At 40.1% G+C, this 19,169-nt stretch overlaps 1 protein-coding gene across 1 annotated transcript in view; it reads left to right on the forward strand.

Annotated features, from left to right (window-relative positions):
- Positions 1-19,169, forward strand: part of ZNF292 (zinc finger protein 292) — a 51,146-nt gene that overhangs the window by 16,778 nt on the left and 15,199 nt on the right. Inside the window, exons 2-4 of the mRNA XM_074151100.1 lie at positions 8,455-8,609; positions 9,137-9,215; positions 10,603-10,738. Coding sequence (XP_074007201.1) covers positions 8,455-8,609; positions 9,137-9,215; positions 10,603-10,738 — 370 coding nt within the window. The remainder of the gene's footprint in view (positions 1-8,454; positions 8,610-9,136; positions 9,216-10,602; positions 10,739-19,169) is intronic.

The following is a 19,169-nucleotide window of genomic DNA, read 5'->3' on the forward strand; positions in this document are numbered from 1 at the left end:
TCTTCTGGTAAGACTCTGAACAACAAGGAGGAGAGAAATCAAATCACAAAAAAGGAGGTGGTCTTGAGCTCTAGGAGCTGTAGATCATTGGGGCTGAGAATGATGGTATTTCTACACCTGTAAAAGTTGTTTGGGTGTCCCTTTAGAATGTAACTTTGCTGTGACTCTTCACAAAGAGATCTTCTGGTACTGATGCATTGGTACCAAAGCCTTTTGACTCCAGAGGTGTCTAAACTGGGATATCTAATATGTTTTTAGTATCCCAGTTACTTCATTAAAAAGAAAACATAAGTCTATTCTCAACCAATCAGTCCATTTTCCTCGTCGTACAGAAGAGGGGCATCACAGACAATGTTGCTGCGTTAACTTAATCAAGTTCTGATGGGCTGGAGATGCTTCTTGAACCAACTCCTTTTTAGATGCTGTGGGGCTTTGAGGACATGACTGCCCAGTGCGTCTTCTTTGCTCAGCAGCTGTGCCTGCTATCATTTTCTAATTTGCAGTGGGTTCTTGGGGCGGGGATGATTTCGGTGTTGCAAACCAGGACTAATGCTCAACTTTGAAAGGAGGGATCTGTTCTCTTACTTACAGGTTTGTTTTTATTTTACCATTTCAGTTCCATGGACTGAATTTTCATTTGATTCTGTAATGATACTGGCACAAGGCTGGAGTTGCACAGAAGAGTTGAGGCCAGAACTCCGGCTTAGTTTGTAAACTATCATAAATTGCATCTTAAAAGTAGACTCTTATCAGCTTTCCAGGAATTTGAACAATGCTATTTTCATCAAATGCTCAGTTCTTTAATGGGTGCAGCAGCCAGTGAGATTATGCTTCAGGCTCACAGAGTTTTACTCTGAAAAACACAGCCCTCAAAAATGAACTTTGAATGAAATGAATGTCTAGCTCCAGCCCAAGAATCAGCATTATTAGCTGTGTTTCCCAGAAAAAATACATCTTTTCATTCTTCTGTTGTTAAGTCAGAAGACATCAACATCGTGACTGTATACCTAAGTCTTTGATCAAGGATACAGATCAGGTCATCACGTTCCTCGTGTTTCATCTCTTGGGATTCAAGGGCTTTGCCGTGAACTAAGCTGTCCTGCTATTTGTAGCACTTGATTACTCTCCAGTACCCGTACTCTGTTGGTGTTTAAGGGCTCATCACCTCTGCATTCAAGCTGAGAAATTCCTTCTTCCCTATCCTAAAAAGAATAGAGAACGTTTAAAAATAATAGAGGAAGTTTCATCCTGTTATCTTTATTCCTGAAAAGCAGCGTCTTGTACAGTGGACATTCAAAGTGTTTGGGCTCCTTTGATAAAGATGATTTATTTCTCACCATGTTGTTCTGTCCCTGATCTGAGGAAATGGTTTATGTATAATAGCTTTATTTTCATATCACAGTTTGAAATAGTCTAACCCACTGATCTGTGAAATACTTTTTGTTTATATGTATCTTCTGTAGATATTTCACTAGTGAATCTATGAGTATAAAAAAGCACCAATTACTCATTTTTTGAAGAAGTGTGTTCATCTCGGATATCTCAAAGCAACTGTATAAACCTGTATGTTCATGAGATTTTGAAGCTTCTGTACCTGGTGGCTGTACCTTACAGGCTGCAGTGTCTGGCTTTGCCACGTTCACCTGGCTCATCATGGCATGCTTTAGTAGCGTGGACATTGACAAGCAGGAGGTATCTGAGATGATTATTGTGCATTACATTCTTAAAATCATAGAATGATAGAATCATAGAATGGTTAGAGTTGGAAGGGACCTTAAAGATCATCCAGTTCCAACCCCCCTGCCATGGGCAGGGACACCTCCACTAGAGCATATACAGCTGTGTGTATTTGAAAGGTAGTTCTTCCTCAATTTTCTTCTGTAATACCTCAGATGAGCGAGTGTGCCACACTGAGTTCAACATTGAAAGTACACAGGGTAGTCATGTTGTAACTTTGACATCTTTCAGAACCATGAATTTTACACTCACAATGAGCAAACCAAAAATAAATAAAGCCCCTCCTTTATTATGGAAAGCAGTTTCCATACTGCTTTGGTGAATCGAAATGCAAATCATCAAGCAGGTAGTAACATAGAGCTTTTAAAGGTCAGAGTATTAACGTTATGGCTCTCTTTTCACACTGTTCATTAGCTGACCACAGGCAATGTATTTCATGACCTGAAGGAAGTAAATACGTACAGCCTCGTACTTCCCCAATTTGCACGGAGAAAGAAAACTACACAGATAATCATAGAATCATAGAATGGTTAGAGTTGGAAGGGACCTTAAAGATCATCCAGTTCCAGCCCCCCTGCCATGGGCAGGGACACCTCCCACCACACCAGGTTGCTCAAAGCCCCATCCAGCCTGGCCTTGAACCCCTCCAGGGATGGGCCATCCACAGCTTCTCTGGGCAACCTGTTCCAGTGCTTCACCAGCCTCACAGTAAAGGATTTCTTCCTCATATCTAATCTAAATCTCCCCTCTTCCAATTTAAAACCATCACCCCTCGTCCTGTCACTACATCTCCTGACAAAGAGTCCCTCTCCGGCTCTCCTGTAGGCTCCCTTCAGATATTGGAAGGCTGCTATGAGGTCTCCCCGGAGCCTTCTCTTCTCCAGGCTGAACAACCCCAGCTCTCTCAGCCTGTCTTCATAGGGGAGGTGCTCCATCCCTCTGATCATCTTCGTGGCCCTCCGCTGGACCCGTTCCAACAGGTCCATGTCCTTCCTGTGTTGAGGAATAATAACTAGCACTTGAGCAGTACTGGTGTGGAGGAAACAGTTCATGATACTATGAATTCTATTCCATTTTACTTTTGTTGTGTGGGTTTTTTTTAAAAAGCAATGTCTGGCAATGGATCTAAGTTTATAACAAGATCTAATCTAGAAGACAGCTGTTTCCAGAGAACATCTATTTAAATCCTATCAATTTGCATATCTCACTCTCTTTGTCTTATATAATAATATCGCCACAGTAAGGTGATTTCTCCCTTAAAATAAAAAATATCCCTGTCTTTCAGGATAGTGACTGGCCATTTACTGATTTCTGAGGCGTGTCTCTCTGTCATTACAAGCTGAATTAAGACATTTGTCTGCTTTTCTCAGTGTCTGAAAAGTTACATAGGATTTTGACAAGAAACATCTTTTCATGCACTTTTTGGAAAAGGGAATATATTTGCTAGTTAGTGTTTTTGAACTAACTTTTTGGCAAGAATAATCATTTGAGATTTTTCCCATAGCAGTCTAGCGTACTCCCAAGTCTTAGACAAACTTTAGACGTTCAAATATAGAAGGAAATCATGGAGATGCCAGAGTTGCTCAGGAGAAGGTGCAGCGTCTGCAAGGGAACAAGCAACTGTGACTTGTCTTCAGCTGAGCTGGTTAGTAACATACTGAGGTGGCCAAAGAATAGTGAAGTGAATTAGAAAATTAACTCAGAAGACTCTTAAGAAAGAAAAGAGGAGAATTTTAACTTTATGACTGGTTAAATTCTTGGTAGTTTGAATTACTAGTCATATTCAATTAATAAATCATGAATTGAACGTGTATGAAACAGCTGTGGCCAGTTCTTAATTTTCATACTGTTTTAGAGGAAATTCCAGTTGGTCGTTTCAAAAAGTGCATTAAGCAAAGTGGATCTGAGTTGCATATTTTACAAGTATTAGCATATAGGAGATAAAATTAGGAACAGAAGCACTGCACACGTCCTGCAAGGTTATCATGAAAATCACTGCTTGTATTAGTGCTGTTCAAAGAAGAAGCTGTCACCCCTGAACTTGGCTATTCGCGTGAAGCTCGGTCATCGTGTAGTTGATGGTGATCATCATCAACTCTGCTGCTGTGGCAGCTCCTAAAGGCTCATCTCCAGATAAATGGATTCTATCAAGCTTGTGGCTTGGACTCTTCTCCTGTTTGGATGTGCTTGAGGAAAGTCACTGCGATAGAGGGTTTGCTGGTTACTGGCGTGGCTTGAGAGGTGCAGCTTACCTGTGGGACCACTGCCTGACCCTTTCTCTGCCTCTTAGACCCTTGGGCTGAGCAGGGAATGGAAATGGCCGTCCCAGGCACATTCTGATGTATTTAAGCAAGCTTGCCCTTATCCAGGTACCTACGGAGGTGAGAATCTGATCTTAAGCCTGAAGAAACATGTAGATGTGGGCTGTACATGTGAAACTCTGGTTAATAGTAAATAATGCCTTCTTTTAGCATGAAACATATTTTAACACAGCTTTGGTATTGTAGGGCCAGTTTTAGTGAAGAAGGTTGCTCAGGATAAGTTCTGAAAGTAGAAAAGCATCCTCTGGCAGGTGCGTTGCTACTGCAGCATTCACGTAAGGCTTCTGGTAACGATTGAAAAGGATAAAACATATTGTCCAAATATTACCCGTGGCTAAATATTTTCCACAGTTTAAATCACAGTTATAATGCTTGTTGATTTTTATTGTAAAAATTGAGATGATTCCATTTTTTGGAGCATTCTTGACTGTATAAGCTGCTGCTGAAATAAAATGCTGTTTCAGTCTCACAGAGGAACAAAACTTTGCCGCTGTACTCTGAATACAGTACTTGGCTTGATTAACAAGCATGTCCTGACTAGGGAGATAAATAACTTAATGAGGCCCAGGGCTGGGGGTAAAATTCTTTCTTTTTATGGTTGTAAGCGGAGCACAACAATGATTCATTAAGGAAAGCAGAATGAATTTGATTTTCTTTGTACAGTGGCAGTGCTGTATCGTCTGGGAACATCCAGACAAGGATATCTGTCATCCTGAGGAATACTTCTGCAGGGTGTGGTGGGCGCAAATGCTTAATATAGTTCATGTAATGGCTTGGAAATGGCTGATCTATATATATGAGATAAAAATAGCGCTATTTAATGTTGAAATTAGTGCCACTATGTTACAGTGCAAACTTCTCAGCTTGCTTTTTATAGTGTGATTGCATCTGTACACCCTGCTGTTAAAGGACAGTATTGGTAGTAAGTGTTCACCAACATACCAAGTATTTTTTGTCAGGTGGTGGATTCTGAGAATTTCCCAATGTGTTGATTATATCTACTTTTATTTTGGTTTTGGTTAACCACTACAAAACCTCATATTCTCCAAATTAAATTTGATTTGCTTCAATTTGTCCTTAATAATCTGGACCTGGATTGGAGCAGTGTTGGTTGGGCTTTCAAAAGTTCTGCAAGTGCTTTTGTAGTTCTTTACCAATCCAGTTTTCTGGTATTAATGACTACATAGTATTTCTTTAAAGTTCCTAATTATCCAGAAGAATTCCAGCTAGGTTCCGTCATAATAGTTTTGCAGTCTTCAGTATCCTCCCTTGTGCAAATTGGATGGAGGTATCTGCCTTGCTGGAGATTTTTTAGCGTGCTGACTACCTATAAGGGCTCTCTTTCCTGCTCCACTAAACTTGAGATCTTCTGATCTGATTGTTGCAGGTCTCCATGGTCCCTTGTCATGGCTTGCTTTATGAATCAGTGTCTCTCTACTGAGGCCATTGGTTTCTTCTTTAGATTCTAGGTGTTGCTGTCTTTGCAACAGCTGGTGAGAATCCTCTTTGTAATTTTTCAGCCATGCTTCTCAGATGACCAATTGCTTAGTTACACCTCCACGCTTACTTCTCCTTCCTCAGTCCTTCCTTCCCTCTTCTGCTAAACTTTGAGGCTTTGAGGATACGTTGTCCTGGCTTGGGAGCTGACTTTGAAGTGTCTGTCACTTGCCAAAGCTTGCATTAATCTCATTGCTTGCTGTGGTCTTATGAAGAGGACCCTAGTAAAGGTAGATGGGCCACTCAAAATGAGATCTACATCAAGTCTTTGACAGGTAAACCTAGTGTTTCTAGTACTGAACAGGATTCATGACTTCATATATCAACATCCTATATATAAACTTATCTTACTGGCAGAAGCTATGTGGCAGATTTATGAAGGCCAAGCCAGCTCTACCAATCAGCTGGATAAAACTGAATGGTATTTTATGCAACCTGTTACTCCTTGGTCTGGTGAGTTACCTACCACTTGGGGTTTTTTTGTTTGTTTAGGCTGTTTTTTCTTCACCTTTGCTGGTTTACCACTAGGATCCTTACACGTGTCACCTATGACAAGTCAGTAACCGAAATCCTAGTACACCTGGTTTTGTATTTGGGCGGAAGGAGACTTTTTACCGGCGTTTCTTTCAACATTCTTAGAAGTCAGCTCCTTTTTTCTGATCTGATTATTCCAGTGCATTGATCAAAATTCCCAAACGGTACCGAAATAGATATTTGCTAACATTCTTGGCTTGTTTATCCAGTCCTCCTTTGTTGCTTCTTTCATGCTGCTGCTGTATTTCACTCTTCCTTGATTTCTCCGCCGTGATCTGCGGTGCTTTTTTGCTGCTGTTGGGAGAGCATCACATTGGGTATTACAGGAAAACAGATAATATTTCAGTCCAGTTCAAGGTTCCAGTAGGGACCACTAGATGCTGGCGGCGAATAACCACATTCAACTGTTTTCTGATTCAATTTAATGTAGTTACCTTTGGTTTTTTTTCTATTGAGAAGGTTTATTTTGGACACTGCTAAATATGAAATTTTTAAGTATATTCTTAATAGTACCGCTAGCTAACTCAGCACAGATATCTAACATAAACAGGGCAATGCTGAATTTGACTCACGTTAAACTTAGAGTTGAAGGCAGGATTAAACCTACTTTTGTTTTATCTTGTCTTTTATTGTAATTGACTCGCCTTCCCTGAAGAATTAATGTTCAGTTTTCTTTCTAATTCTTCTTTCTAATACATAAAGCGAGACAACTTGAAGTCCGATCTTACTGTTTGAGTTGCATTATATCCCGGACATAGCACATTCATTAAGTTTGTTACCTTTGCATATTAAAAATTAAACAAAAATGTAGTGTTTGCATGTTAAAATGAGTTGAGAAACACTTTGTTCTGGTTTTTGTTCAGGTATGTGGGGAATTCTGTAGCAGAAGAGCTTTGTTGTCCAGTGGGCTCTGTTTTTTCTTACTGGAACAAACCTTGTCAGAATCAAACCAATATTGTCAAAAATTGTTTTAATTACCGGTGATGTTAATAATAAAGGGAACCATGACTTTTGCTAGATGGCCTTGACAGTATGAGCTATGTAAAATCCTTTCACACTGACAAATCTGATTTCCTTCTGCGGTGAAATAGCTGGTTCAGCAGATGTTTTTTTCCTGACACCAGCAAGGCCTTGGACTTCATCTCCCGTAGTATCCTTGTAAATAAATCCATTAAGTAGTCCGCTTATCCAGGCACTATAACAAGGTGGCTGAACCGTGGGTCTCAAAGACTTGTGCTTAGTAGTACAAAGTCCAGAGGGCACCAGGTAGCTTGTGGCATCCTGTCAAGGCTTGACGCTGGAGCAGATGCTCTGTAACTTCTGGATGAGGGGACAGAGTGGTCCTCAGCACCTTGGCAGGTGATTGCCGAATGATGGGAGCAATCAGGTGGGGCATCAGGGAGACTATTCATAGGGACCTTAACGGCCCAGGGGCATGGGCTTGACCCTAAGTTCAGCTAAGGAGAGCACAAAGCCCTGCCTGTCCCTGCCCCATGCACCAGTAGAGGCTGGGGAGCAGCGCTGGGGACACCAGTCCCACTGTCCATGACAGCCATCGGTGTGCCCTTGTGGCAGGGAGCCAGAGACACCTTCAGCTGTGCTCGCAGGAGTGTGGCCACCAGGTTCAGGGAGATTAATCCCTTTATTGAGAATCCGTGGGACTGCATCTAGGTACTGGTGGGGGAACATCCCAATAAATGGTAGTCAGACTCAGAAACAGGTTGCCCACAGAGTCTCTGTCCTTCAGGATACTCACAGTTCCATCGGACATTACTCCAAACAACTTACTCTAGTGGCCCTGCTTTGAAAAATGTGTAGTTCATATTCCTTTCAGGACCATGTAAAAAGCAATATCCTGAAGACACCATGTATCATCAAGGTGGCAAGAGAGAGGAAATGTGAAACAGTTCTTGAAAGCAGACGAGTTAAAATAAAGGCTTATACTTTCAATTTACTTGCTTTATAGCCTGAACTCTAGAGCTGAATGTCTAAAAAATGAGTTTTCAATCCTTAATTATGAATTTCTGGGAAAAAAAAAAAAAAAGTTAAGTATGTGCGTTCCCAGATCTTCAGGCTTCTGTATTTGGGAAATAGGAATGTAAAATGAATCGTATGGTGATACCGTAGCAGGAGAATGTCAGCCATAACATTTTTATATGATCAGAGAATGATTATGTGTGGAGTTTTAAGTTGCAGTTAAGGAAACAAATTTTAAGGAAAAAAGGCATGTTTTGAGAACATGTAATTCATATTGAGATAGGTGTAATGATGATTTAGAAGGATAGTCTGCTGTTGAGGAATACGAAACTAAAAACTTGCATTTGTTCATGAATTTTGGGATTGTTTTTTTCCTCTTCCTAAACAGACTTTGCTGGAATACGCAGAAAAGTGGAAAACGTCGGAAGACCCTCTGCCCCTGTTAGAGGTGTATACGGTGGCGATCCGAAGTTACGTTAAAGCACGACCTTATCTTACCTCTGAGTGTGAAAATGTAGCCTTTGTGCTTGAACGTTTAGCACTGTGAGTATGTTTTTCAGTTACTAAAACCGGGATTAACTTTTCAGTGTCTAAATGCTTTCCCAATCCAGTTCACAATCTATAGAAATCTAAGTGGATTGGGAAGCACCTTCCTTTCTCCTGGCGAATGCTGTATGTGGGGGAGAATATCTTTGGTTGTTGGAGATGGGGCGGTCGTGTGAAGGACTCCTGACCTGGAACAAGCCAACATCCCTGGCTTGAAACACTCTGCTGCTGTTGATCTGCACGTAATCTGAAAGTGCATCAGTTTACACAGGCTGTTGCAGAGCTTGACTTCACTGATAAATCCAAATTGTTTTTTATAATCAATGTCTTTTAGACAGTTTGCTTTTATAGTTTCTGCAAGAGTGTCCATGACCCTCTTTTCTTCATATGTTCAAATAAAATAAACTGTTTTGGGACTTTGGCGTTTCTAACAAGTAACTAATTGGATACTAGAGTAAAGAATTGTTGATTATGTATCTTAAAAGCCAAAATTTCCTCGAATAATATTCCCGTTTGACTTCCAGAAGCTGTATTGAACTTCTACTGTGTCTGCCTCTTGATTTACCTGACAATAAGTGGGAAGAATTCCAGGCTTTTGTACAGGTGAGTTTGCTTCATGAAATGAAGATGTAATAGCTTTTAAAAATGGTTTGGAAACCTGGGGATAATAAGGATGTAAGTATGTATATATCTGAAGACTTGTTTCCTGCTGGCTGATAAAGATCAAGCCCTTCAGCTGGAAATCCTACGTGCTCTGCAATAATTGCTGTCAGTCATAGCATTTGTCTGTCGTAGTTCATGTAGCAGCTGTGGACAAAACCAAAATTATCAGATACTTGAAAGCTCATATTTTAAAAGGTATTTGTCTATTAACACTGTTAGAAATGAAGTAATATCATATAAGTCATTCTTACACTATTTATGGTTATACATTTGAGACTTACTGTGAGTGAAAGATCTGTTGATACTGCTGGATTGTTAGATTTCCCACAGGGCACTCGCAGGTTAAAGATTAGAGCTCTGCTATAAAGGAGGGTGTTGAAACAAGTTCTGCTGCTCGGGGTTTATCAGAAATATGTAGTGGGAGGTCCTGCCCTACAGTCTAAAAAAAAAAAAATAGGGGTTAGGGAGAAGGAAGGAAAAATAGTGAAAAAGACCAGATACTGTTCCCTCGGAATTCTCAGCCTAAATAATAGGAAGGTGCAAGGGTGATTTTTTTAGAGTGATTTTTGACTAGCAGCTGCCTGATGTAAATCAATTCTGAAGAGGTGTGTTTGGTGCCAGGAGGTTCCACAGCCTTTAGAGCAGGTGGAAAAGTAAAAGAAAAGTGAAGAGACAGGGATGAGCCCGTTCCTTTTGGTTTTTTTAAGTACCGGTGTTAGTTGTGCATTGCTACTTAAGCCACAGGTTTTTGCAGGTGTTTATTTTGCTCCCAAACACACATCTGCTTCCAGAGTCAATCCTAGTATCTTTGCAGTAAAAACTATTTTAATTGATTTTTATGAATCCAGCCTGCCTTCATCATATTTGCATAGAACCATGCGGTGAGGTTTTACAGCTTAAATCTTTCACCTTTACAAAAATATTTATTTTCAGTGTCTCCAGTGCATAAAAGTGGAGCTGCTGAAGAGTCTGAAAAGAATAAACGTTTAGGCAGCTGATGCGAGACCAGTAGGTGGTCCAGAGAATTTGCTCATCCACTTTTAAAAGGGAGGTCTATTTCAAAATTTAGTTTCAGAAATTTAAGAAGTAGCTCTGTTAATAAATCTGAAGGTGAGTTTGGGGCACTCAGTCATTTTGGTTTCTCAGCCTTAGGCTACAGAGGTAGAAGTAAAACCTATATAGGCTAAATGTTAAGATTGTTTTGTTATACATTTAACTTTATCTGGTAAGGGTTTTTTTTAACATAAGGTATAAATGTGTATAAAAACACATATTCGTAATTTTATTTTTTTTTACAAAACTTTGTTTTGTAAAATATATTTTTCAGGTGGCTCATAAAAACTTGATGGAAAATGGCAGCCGGGAACTGCATATTTTAACTACACTTACACAAGAGAAGGGAGTGTGGAAGAACCCAGTGTTGTGTGGTATTCTTTCCCAGGAACAGTTGGATCCAGATAAAGGTAAAATTTAAAACGATGATTGGGATAAAATATGCCTCATTTTTATAATACATTGAAATATTATTATGATGTATGGAAATCCTTTGTTGAATATAGTTTATGTGATAATTTATAAGCTATATAAATAAATATACTTGTAGGATTGTCTGAATTATTAAGACAGTATGTTCCTAGGAATATACAAATAATTTAATGTTGGTATTTTGCATAAAACATAATCATAGCTGGAGATCTCTTACCATTTTCTTTATAAGCCGTGTGAAGGGAGATTACGTACAGGCTATTTTACAATAGGGTAAGTTCAGTACTGATACACAAAAATTACTTGACATAAAACGAAAAATAAGTTGGGTTTTGTTGGGTTTTTTTTAATGAGAATGGCATTTACTCAATTATGAAATCAAAAGAGAGTGATTCATTTAGACCAGAGCCCTGAGAATGGCTAACAGCAGTTGCATAGGGAAGGGTATATGATAAGCAGAAGCGTGCAATGATATTCTCCTGATGTATTATTTCCACTGCTAATGATTTGTAATTTGGAAGTGGTATGCTTTGGTTAATAAGCCTTGGCTGTTTTTTTCTTTGCCTAATTGCTTTTAGAATCTGGACGAAGTGTCACATCTAAGCATCTGTGGCAGAGTTACACAGTTCTCGCATCAAGTAAAGTAGTTCCTCTTACTGTCTGCCTCCTTTTAGCCTGATGCCTGCTTATTTCGTGTGATATTCTCTATTTATTACAAAGTAAATTATTCTTGTGTCTTTTAATGAAGGATCTTTTCAGGACGATATGATTTGTTAAAGTACTGTCATATCCCATCTTCTCTCTTCTGTAGCAGCTTTATTCCGTACTATCTTCTAGCTTTATTGTCCCATTCCTCACGTTGGGGACTGAAGGTTTATTCAGCAATCAACGTGTAGATGGACTGATTTTCCACTTCATTCTGCGTTCCTTTTGTAATATTTCCTAACATTAGCCTTACTTCTTGACTGAATATTGAACCGATGTTTTCTTAAAACTTTCTGGTTCGTTCCCAGTTTCTTTCTTCAGGAGTAGTACCTGTTTCAGCGTTAGGATTTTCCCCTGACACACAGCCTGTTTTCTGTATGTACAGTTAGGATTGCAATTTTTCCCCGTCAAAATCACTTTGAGGTTTTTAATCAACATTTTAATTTTGTCTGTTATGCCATGTCACAGAGTGCAATCCTCTTCAGTCTTTTACAGTTGCTGTGTTTTTACTACCTTGCTTTTATCAGCATGTTTTGTCACCTTGTTCTCTACCCTCCTTTTCCAAATATTTATAAAAATGCTGGGCACCAGAGGTCATGGTACAGATCCTCGGGGAACCCACTGAGAGTTTGTTTTCTTTTTTCTTTTAACTGATAACTTGGATCTTCTTTTTACTACCAAGACAGGTTGATATCTTTAGGGGTTTTGAGGGACTTCTTTTAATGCCTTTAGAAAATAAATGAGATCTCCCTTATTCATATTACCATAACTCCCTCAGATAAGTCCAGTAAATGTATAATGTGATTTTATTTTATTTTTTTATTTCATGCTTACTTTTCCACAAGATTTGCATTTTGCCACCTCTTTTAATAATTTATTATGCTTAAATTACAAATTTTGGGTTGGTGTGCAGTTCTCAGAGTCCCCCAGAGTATTCTTTTACTAGCTTCATATCAACCACATTCTAGTCCTCTTAGCAGCAAGGTACTTCTAAGAGAGAGGTTTAATTAATATTTTACTTGCCTTATATTCAAGGTTTTTTAAGAACTCCCTCATGAATCTGGTTTTGATGACTAGTCATTTTATCAGTGTTTTCCTGCAAAGTTTTTTAAGGACATTTTAGGCTTCCTTTTACTCCCAAATGTTATTTGCTCAGGGATGCTCTGCCTTGGACTGACTTCTGTTACAGTTATTACTTGTCTTGATGGTAGAAAATGCTGGTTAACTACGTAGCACGAGATTACATGTCGTGATAAAATGTCATCAAAAGTAAGAGCTACCCCTTTTCCGAAGTAGGGAAGGCGAACACCGGTGTGGGTGATGCTCAGGAGGATTAGAATTCAAAGGCCACCCATCAGCTTTTTGCTCTGAGTTCTGTTCGCTGGAAAATGGGTCACAAAGCCATTAATGTCAAGGTGCTTGGTGCTTAGGTGTTTGCCTGACTTTTTTGTATTCAAAAGCCACATTCGCCTCTCCATCCAGGTAACTATGGCAATGTGCAAATTGTTTCTGACATCTGTACCAGTAATTTTTGAGGTTTTGAGACTCGGTGATCCTGGATATAAGTTTAACTCACTTTCAAGGAATTAGCTTCCTTGTTAATGTCACTGGGACCAGTGTTGACCCCAAGCTGTAGTTACCCAGGGTACTCATGTGGAAGACCAGAAGATGCTGGGACACTGAAGAATTTTCTTTTTCTCAAAAAATGATTAAATCTTGCAGTTTTACTTTTCTAAGAGAGGGCCACATGAAGGAACCTTCATCTTTTTGAGTGAAGATGAGGAATCTTTTGAACAAAAGAGGAGTTGTCAGTGGTTTCAAGGTATTTTGTTGTTGTAACCTCATTCTGTTCAGCGTCAGGGTCCAGGTTGGTAGTTTAGGTGATGTTTCCAGCCTGGAGATTGTCAGTCAGCCTTTCATCATTTTTGGTTTTATACCATGTTCTCATCCTTTTGGCCAACATAAACCATCTGGTTGGAGGTGGAGTGCCATCCTGTGGATATGTTTGGAGGGTTTTTTCTCCCCCTTTTATCGGTGGCAAGATTGTCACACTACATGCTCCTATTTTTATTGCTCAGTTGATGAGCTGTTTTATAGTTATTGTCATCCTCTGTAGTACTGCATTGTTTTGTGTCATCATCTTGCTACTTTGAAGGATATTTTAGTAATGCCAAAGCTCCTTTGCCCAGAGAGCTGGCCTTCTTGTCTGTAATCCAGCACTCCCACTGGCTACCACTTACCCTCTTTCAGTGGACATCTGCCTCTCAGCAGTCTTCAACCTTGACTCCGGTATAACAGACTTTGGAATATCTGTAACCTTTGCTTACGATTTCTGGTTCCATTCTTAATGTTGCCTTTGCCATTTGCTGTTTCAGAAGTTCCCAAGTATTTAAGTAGCTGGCTTGTTACACCGGGATGTTGGCATTGGCAGATTTGATCAATTTGGTCTTTGAGTAATCGTTAGTGTAAACATTTATCTTTTGGAGATGAAACTACTATTTGAGACTGGCGGTGTTTTTCCTGCTATCATCCTCTTAAGCTTTCGTTGCCTGTATTTTTCTCAGTTGTTTCTTCATGTTTGTTTTATTTTATTTCAGTCTTGATAGTCTCAATTATGACCTGTTCAGAATAATTATAACTTATTCCGAATCCTTGACATAACGGGGTATCTGCTGAATTTTAGGTCAGTGATTATGTCTTCTTGAAGGCCTCTTTTGTTGACTCGTGAAGGAGTTTGCTTCTTTGCATCTCCTGTAGGAAGCACAACTAGGTGTCTGTTTCATTTCTGAGCCAGATCCTTTTGAATTCCTCTCTTTTCAAATTGTATAAACTCAGGACATGATGTAAGACACAAGTTCATTTTCTCTGACCACACAGCACAGCTGGTTTGTTCTGATCGCAGTCAAGCAAATGCAGGTTTGTCTGAACTGGACTATTCTCTTGCTCTCCTAGTTTTGGGAATGGATTGTTGCATGGTTTCCACCCAGATATGAGCAGGAAGGACTCATTTCCTGAGATGTTAGGGAGGCTGTTCTCTGAGTGCCATATCATTAAGTAATTGCCTTACCCCTGACTGCCTTGGGCACAGCTCAGTTTTCTGATGAATTTCTGTCTGTGTGGATTCATGCATGAAGGAGCTGAAAAAAAGCAGAGGATGGATACCCGGTTGTTTGAAGCACTGCCGGGAACAGCATGGGCTGTCACTCATTTCTTTGATGTTGACGGGTGTTACTGCATTACTACAGGACATTCATACAGTATTATGATATAAAATAGTAAAATCTGTCTTGAACTGTGCTGCAGGAACTACATACATGCGGTAGATAAGGATTTGTGTGTGTGTGTGTGTGTGGACATATAAAATCTTTTCACACTGGAAATATTTTCCGGCCACTTGAATTGTCACCTGCTTGGGTGACAAATGTTGGCGTTGCCCTGGATTTTTAGCCCATCTCTAACCACAAATGTTGGGAAACCTACCTTAAGTTACCAGATTCTGTGCAATAGATGTTACCAAAGAAAACAGAATCTCCTCTTGGGAACTATTGTCGTGTTAATACCCCACTCGGGTTGTTTCTGAAGAAAATTTATCTCTCTCCCCCTGCAAGTGGAACATCAGTATTGCCATTTGGGGCTGTGCTTGTTCCCACGCTAGTCTGTTTTGTATGGAGGACCAGCCTGGAAATGGGAATTTGGATTAGTAAGGAGCTGAGGAATACATTTTTTTTCTTATTCTTGACTGGTGACTCCAAAGAGAATTTATTTGCAGAAACTGAATTGTCAGCAGGGTCGTTGGATGTCATTTGTGGGCCCCTTAAATGGACATCTGGAGTTGATAGCGCTACTCCTGGCTGCCACCTGAGAGATTTCCTATAAGAAACTCCTTTTGAGTTTCCTGAATCTGTTTGGTATTGGGTCATGAATCAATCTATGCTCATTTGAAGAGTATCCAGGCAATCTTCTACTCCATCAGCTCAGTGCCAAAAAGAGAGATCCTTCACTCAGTTCTGTTTCTTGCTTCTGTCTCTGGCCTATGTCTTTACCCAACAGGACTCATAAGAATCAGCGACTGGGCCTGCAACTTCTTGATTCAAATTCTGGTTCCTCAACAGTATTATCTCTTAAAAGTGTGCTCAAGAGTTGTAAACTACTTTGTCCATGTGAATTTTCTTCTTTTTCCACCTAAACCTGTCTCTTGTGTCTTTAAATAATGCCTTACCAAATTTTGAGTTTTGTCTAGGTAGCATCATGGACATTTTAGGCTCAAGAGCTCACCCAAAGTCACACGATCCAGTTGGGCCATGAGAATAGCAAAGAACCGATCTTCTCAAATGTCATTTCAGGGATCCCTTATGAGCACGTTGGTAACATCCTTTGCTGTGGAGCACCACCCTACCAGTTTCCATCAACCTCAAATAGTGGGGGTCAGTCTGTCTCAATACCAAAGCAGAAAGAAACGTGAAAAAATATACTAGATGTGAAAATAAAATACCTTATCCTCATCATTAACTTCACGCTGGCAGCGTTAGCTGTGATCGCGGACTAGTCTGATAGTAAGCGGTTCGTCTGCTTTAGGACTCGGCAGCTGTTTCCATGTTGCTGTCAGATACTGCATTAGATTTGCATGTGGACTGGACCTGCTGCTACGCCAGGTTTCAACTGCGTGGCTACTTTTTTTCTTGAGATTGCATAGGATGAACAAGAAACGCTCGTATTTGGAGAGAGGAATTTTGCTTTTTTTCTCCGCTTCATTGATTGGGTAGGGAAGGAAACCTTAAGTAAGTCTTAATTCTTCACATGCAAGTGGATCTTTTGTCTTTTAGGCCTCCTCCAGAAGTACTAGACAGCTTAATTTGAGATCAGTACTGATTTTAATCTTGATTTATATTCACAACAACCGATGTTTCTTGAAGCTTTGAGTCCAGCAAAGGGCAACGAGGATGATTCAAGGATTGGAGCATCTCCCTTATGAAGAAAGGCTGAGAGAGCTGGGACTCTTTAGCCTGGAGAAGAGAAGGCTGAGGGGAGAATGTCCCGGTTTGAAGTAAAACCGAACCAATTTTCTGTTCTGTAACTTTACATCCTAGCTAGGCCTCCTCTAACTCTCTGAAATTAACGGCATAAGGGCGACCTTATCAATGCTTATAAGTATCTAAAGGGTGGGTTGAAGGAAGAGGGAGCCAGACTCTTTTCAGTGGTTGCCAGTGAGAGGACGAGGGGCAACGGGCACAAGCTGGAACATGGGAGGTTCCACTCAAATATGAGAAAAAACTTCTTCACAGTGAGGGTGCCAGAGCCCTGGAACAGGCTGCCCAGGGAACTTGTGGCGTCCCCTTCTTTGGAGATTTTTCAAGACCCGCCTGGATGCAGTCCTGAGTAACATGCTCTGACATGCTCTGGGCAATCCTGCTTCGGCAGGGGAGTTGGACTGGATGATCTTTATGGTCCTTTCCAACTCTAAAAATTCAGTGAAATTCAGTGAAGCTGTGTGGCTTATCTGATTGGCCTTATTGCTCAGTGTACCAAAGTACTCTACTACGGCACTTCCATCTTCAGTTTCTGTCGGCATGGCTTGTGCTCATCAGCATGAACCTGGCTTTCCATCCTCGAGGTTTTCATTTTCTTGCAGTGACAGTGAAATCCTTCAAAGCTGTCACTAGCGTCCCCTCAGCTGTCACTGAGGGTGAGTGGAGGAACTGTCTAGAGGAAAAAGATCTGAGATAACCCTACAAAAAAGCCAGGCTGCTGCATCCTTTTTTTTTTATCTGATTCAGATTATCCGTAGAGATTTAGACCTTGATGTCAAAAATTAAGTTCTTGACTTTTTCGTAAGTTTAAATGTAGTAGGCAAGCTTCTGAAGTGTGTCCCGCCGAAAAGAGGTTCAAGAGGTCGAGTCGCTATTCAAAGATTGTCAAGGTGGATAACAGGCAGGTTAGAATTTAAACAGCCAGCATGGAACGATTTTCAGCAATCACAGCATCCGCCGCCAGAAGTCAAATGATACCAGCAGCCTCACTTGAAAAAAAAAAAACCAGCAAAAAAGTGTTTGCATCCTGAGTATATTCAAAGCAGCCACCTGGAACTTCTTTTACCCTTTCACCAGACAATATGCCATCGTAGAAGCATCCAGGATTGGTGCTGCATTCAGCAGAATTGTGCTGAGATGTTTGCATGAAGGATTCTGAGACCCAGCTCCAGGTAAATATGAAAGTATCGAGTACAGTTCAGAGTCACCCACAGCGTGAAGGCACATGTGGACTAACACTTGAAGATGACTAAAGAGGTTACTGACGAGTAACTGAAGTTCTTTGAGATGGATGGTCCACATGTACATTCACCTCCTGTCTTCATCCTCCTTGGCCAGAGAAAAGTTGAGAAGAAATAAAGGTCTGTGGTAGCTTAATCTATACCTACCCAAGAATTGGCAAAGGGAAGAGTTAGTAGGATTATGAGTGCTTTGAGTAAGGCAAAAATTCTTTGCGTGCTGCTCTATGAGTCCTCCAGTCAGCCCAAACGTGACATACATGTGGACTGTCCACCATAGAGAACTTACTACTACAGAGCTGTGCTCACAGCTTATTCATGCTCGTATGTGCTACTAATCTATGGATTATCTTTTCTCTTTTTTTTTTTTTTTTTTTTTTTTTTTAATTCGTGTGTGGTATAAGCATTACCTACAGTAAAAGTTTGTAGTAGTTCTTGCGGAGCTGACGTGGAATCACTTGCTCGTATGACCTGAGGCCCCAGCTATGGGATTCAAGGGAATAATGGGGAAAGTGTGTCTAAAAGCTTGGATACCAGCATCTCCGCATTTCTTTGCCAGAGTTAGATCATGGTACCATCTGTCATCTGCTTGTCTTTTTTTTTTCTCTCCTGTTAGTTCTGTAAATTTGACGTGAATTCTGCGCATGCTTTGCACAAATGTAGGTTTGTGAATTTTAATGATGGGTCGAGCATTGCACAAAAATGACCTTTAATAATTCTTCCAAGAATCATGCTATTGATTAACTGTATCATTCCCATGAAATACTTCAGGTTTTGTGCTCATAGAGGTTTACTGACTTGTGCTGAAAAAGCATTTTTATGAAGTTATCTTTCTTAGGATAAACTAACCATTTGTTTACAATAACTTTTGAAATAGACATCGTGCTATAAAATATATTTATAAAATGTTTAAAAAACCCCCAAAATCTTACCCTTAAGACTCTTCTCCACCCTAGACTTGCTCTTGCAACCTCGGCACCGGTTTTTTGTCTTAAAATGTCACGCATAGTTCAGTTACGAAATACGTATAATTAAAAATTGTGTTTTGAATGAGCTTTCAAATGTTAACTGTACTGATTAGAATCGCTTGGATTAGAATGAAGGCTTAAGAGCTAATATGTAGCTTTAACCCCGAGGTATTCCTATATTTTGTTGAGAAGATAACAGAAAATGTTCCGATGCTTATGCAAGGTAGGCTGGCTGAAGCAGTAAACACTGAAGGAAGGGGATTACTGAGAACTAGCAGATAGAAAACAGTCTCTAAGGTATTAAATGCAGTAATCATGATGATAAATCAGAACGAAACGTCTTGGGTTACCAATATAGCTTAAAATCTAAGGTCTTCCTGTATCTTATTGCAGAAATAAGGTAAAATGTTCCGAGCTGGGAGTAAGCACTGTGGGTGAAGGGATTACTGGTACCTGGTAGGAGGAAGAGCA

Source organism: Numenius arquata, chromosome 7 (assembly GCF_964106895.1).
Source record: "Numenius arquata chromosome 7, bNumArq3.hap1.1, whole genome shotgun sequence".
NCBI lineage: Eukaryota > Metazoa > Chordata > Aves > Charadriiformes > Scolopacidae > Numenius > Numenius arquata.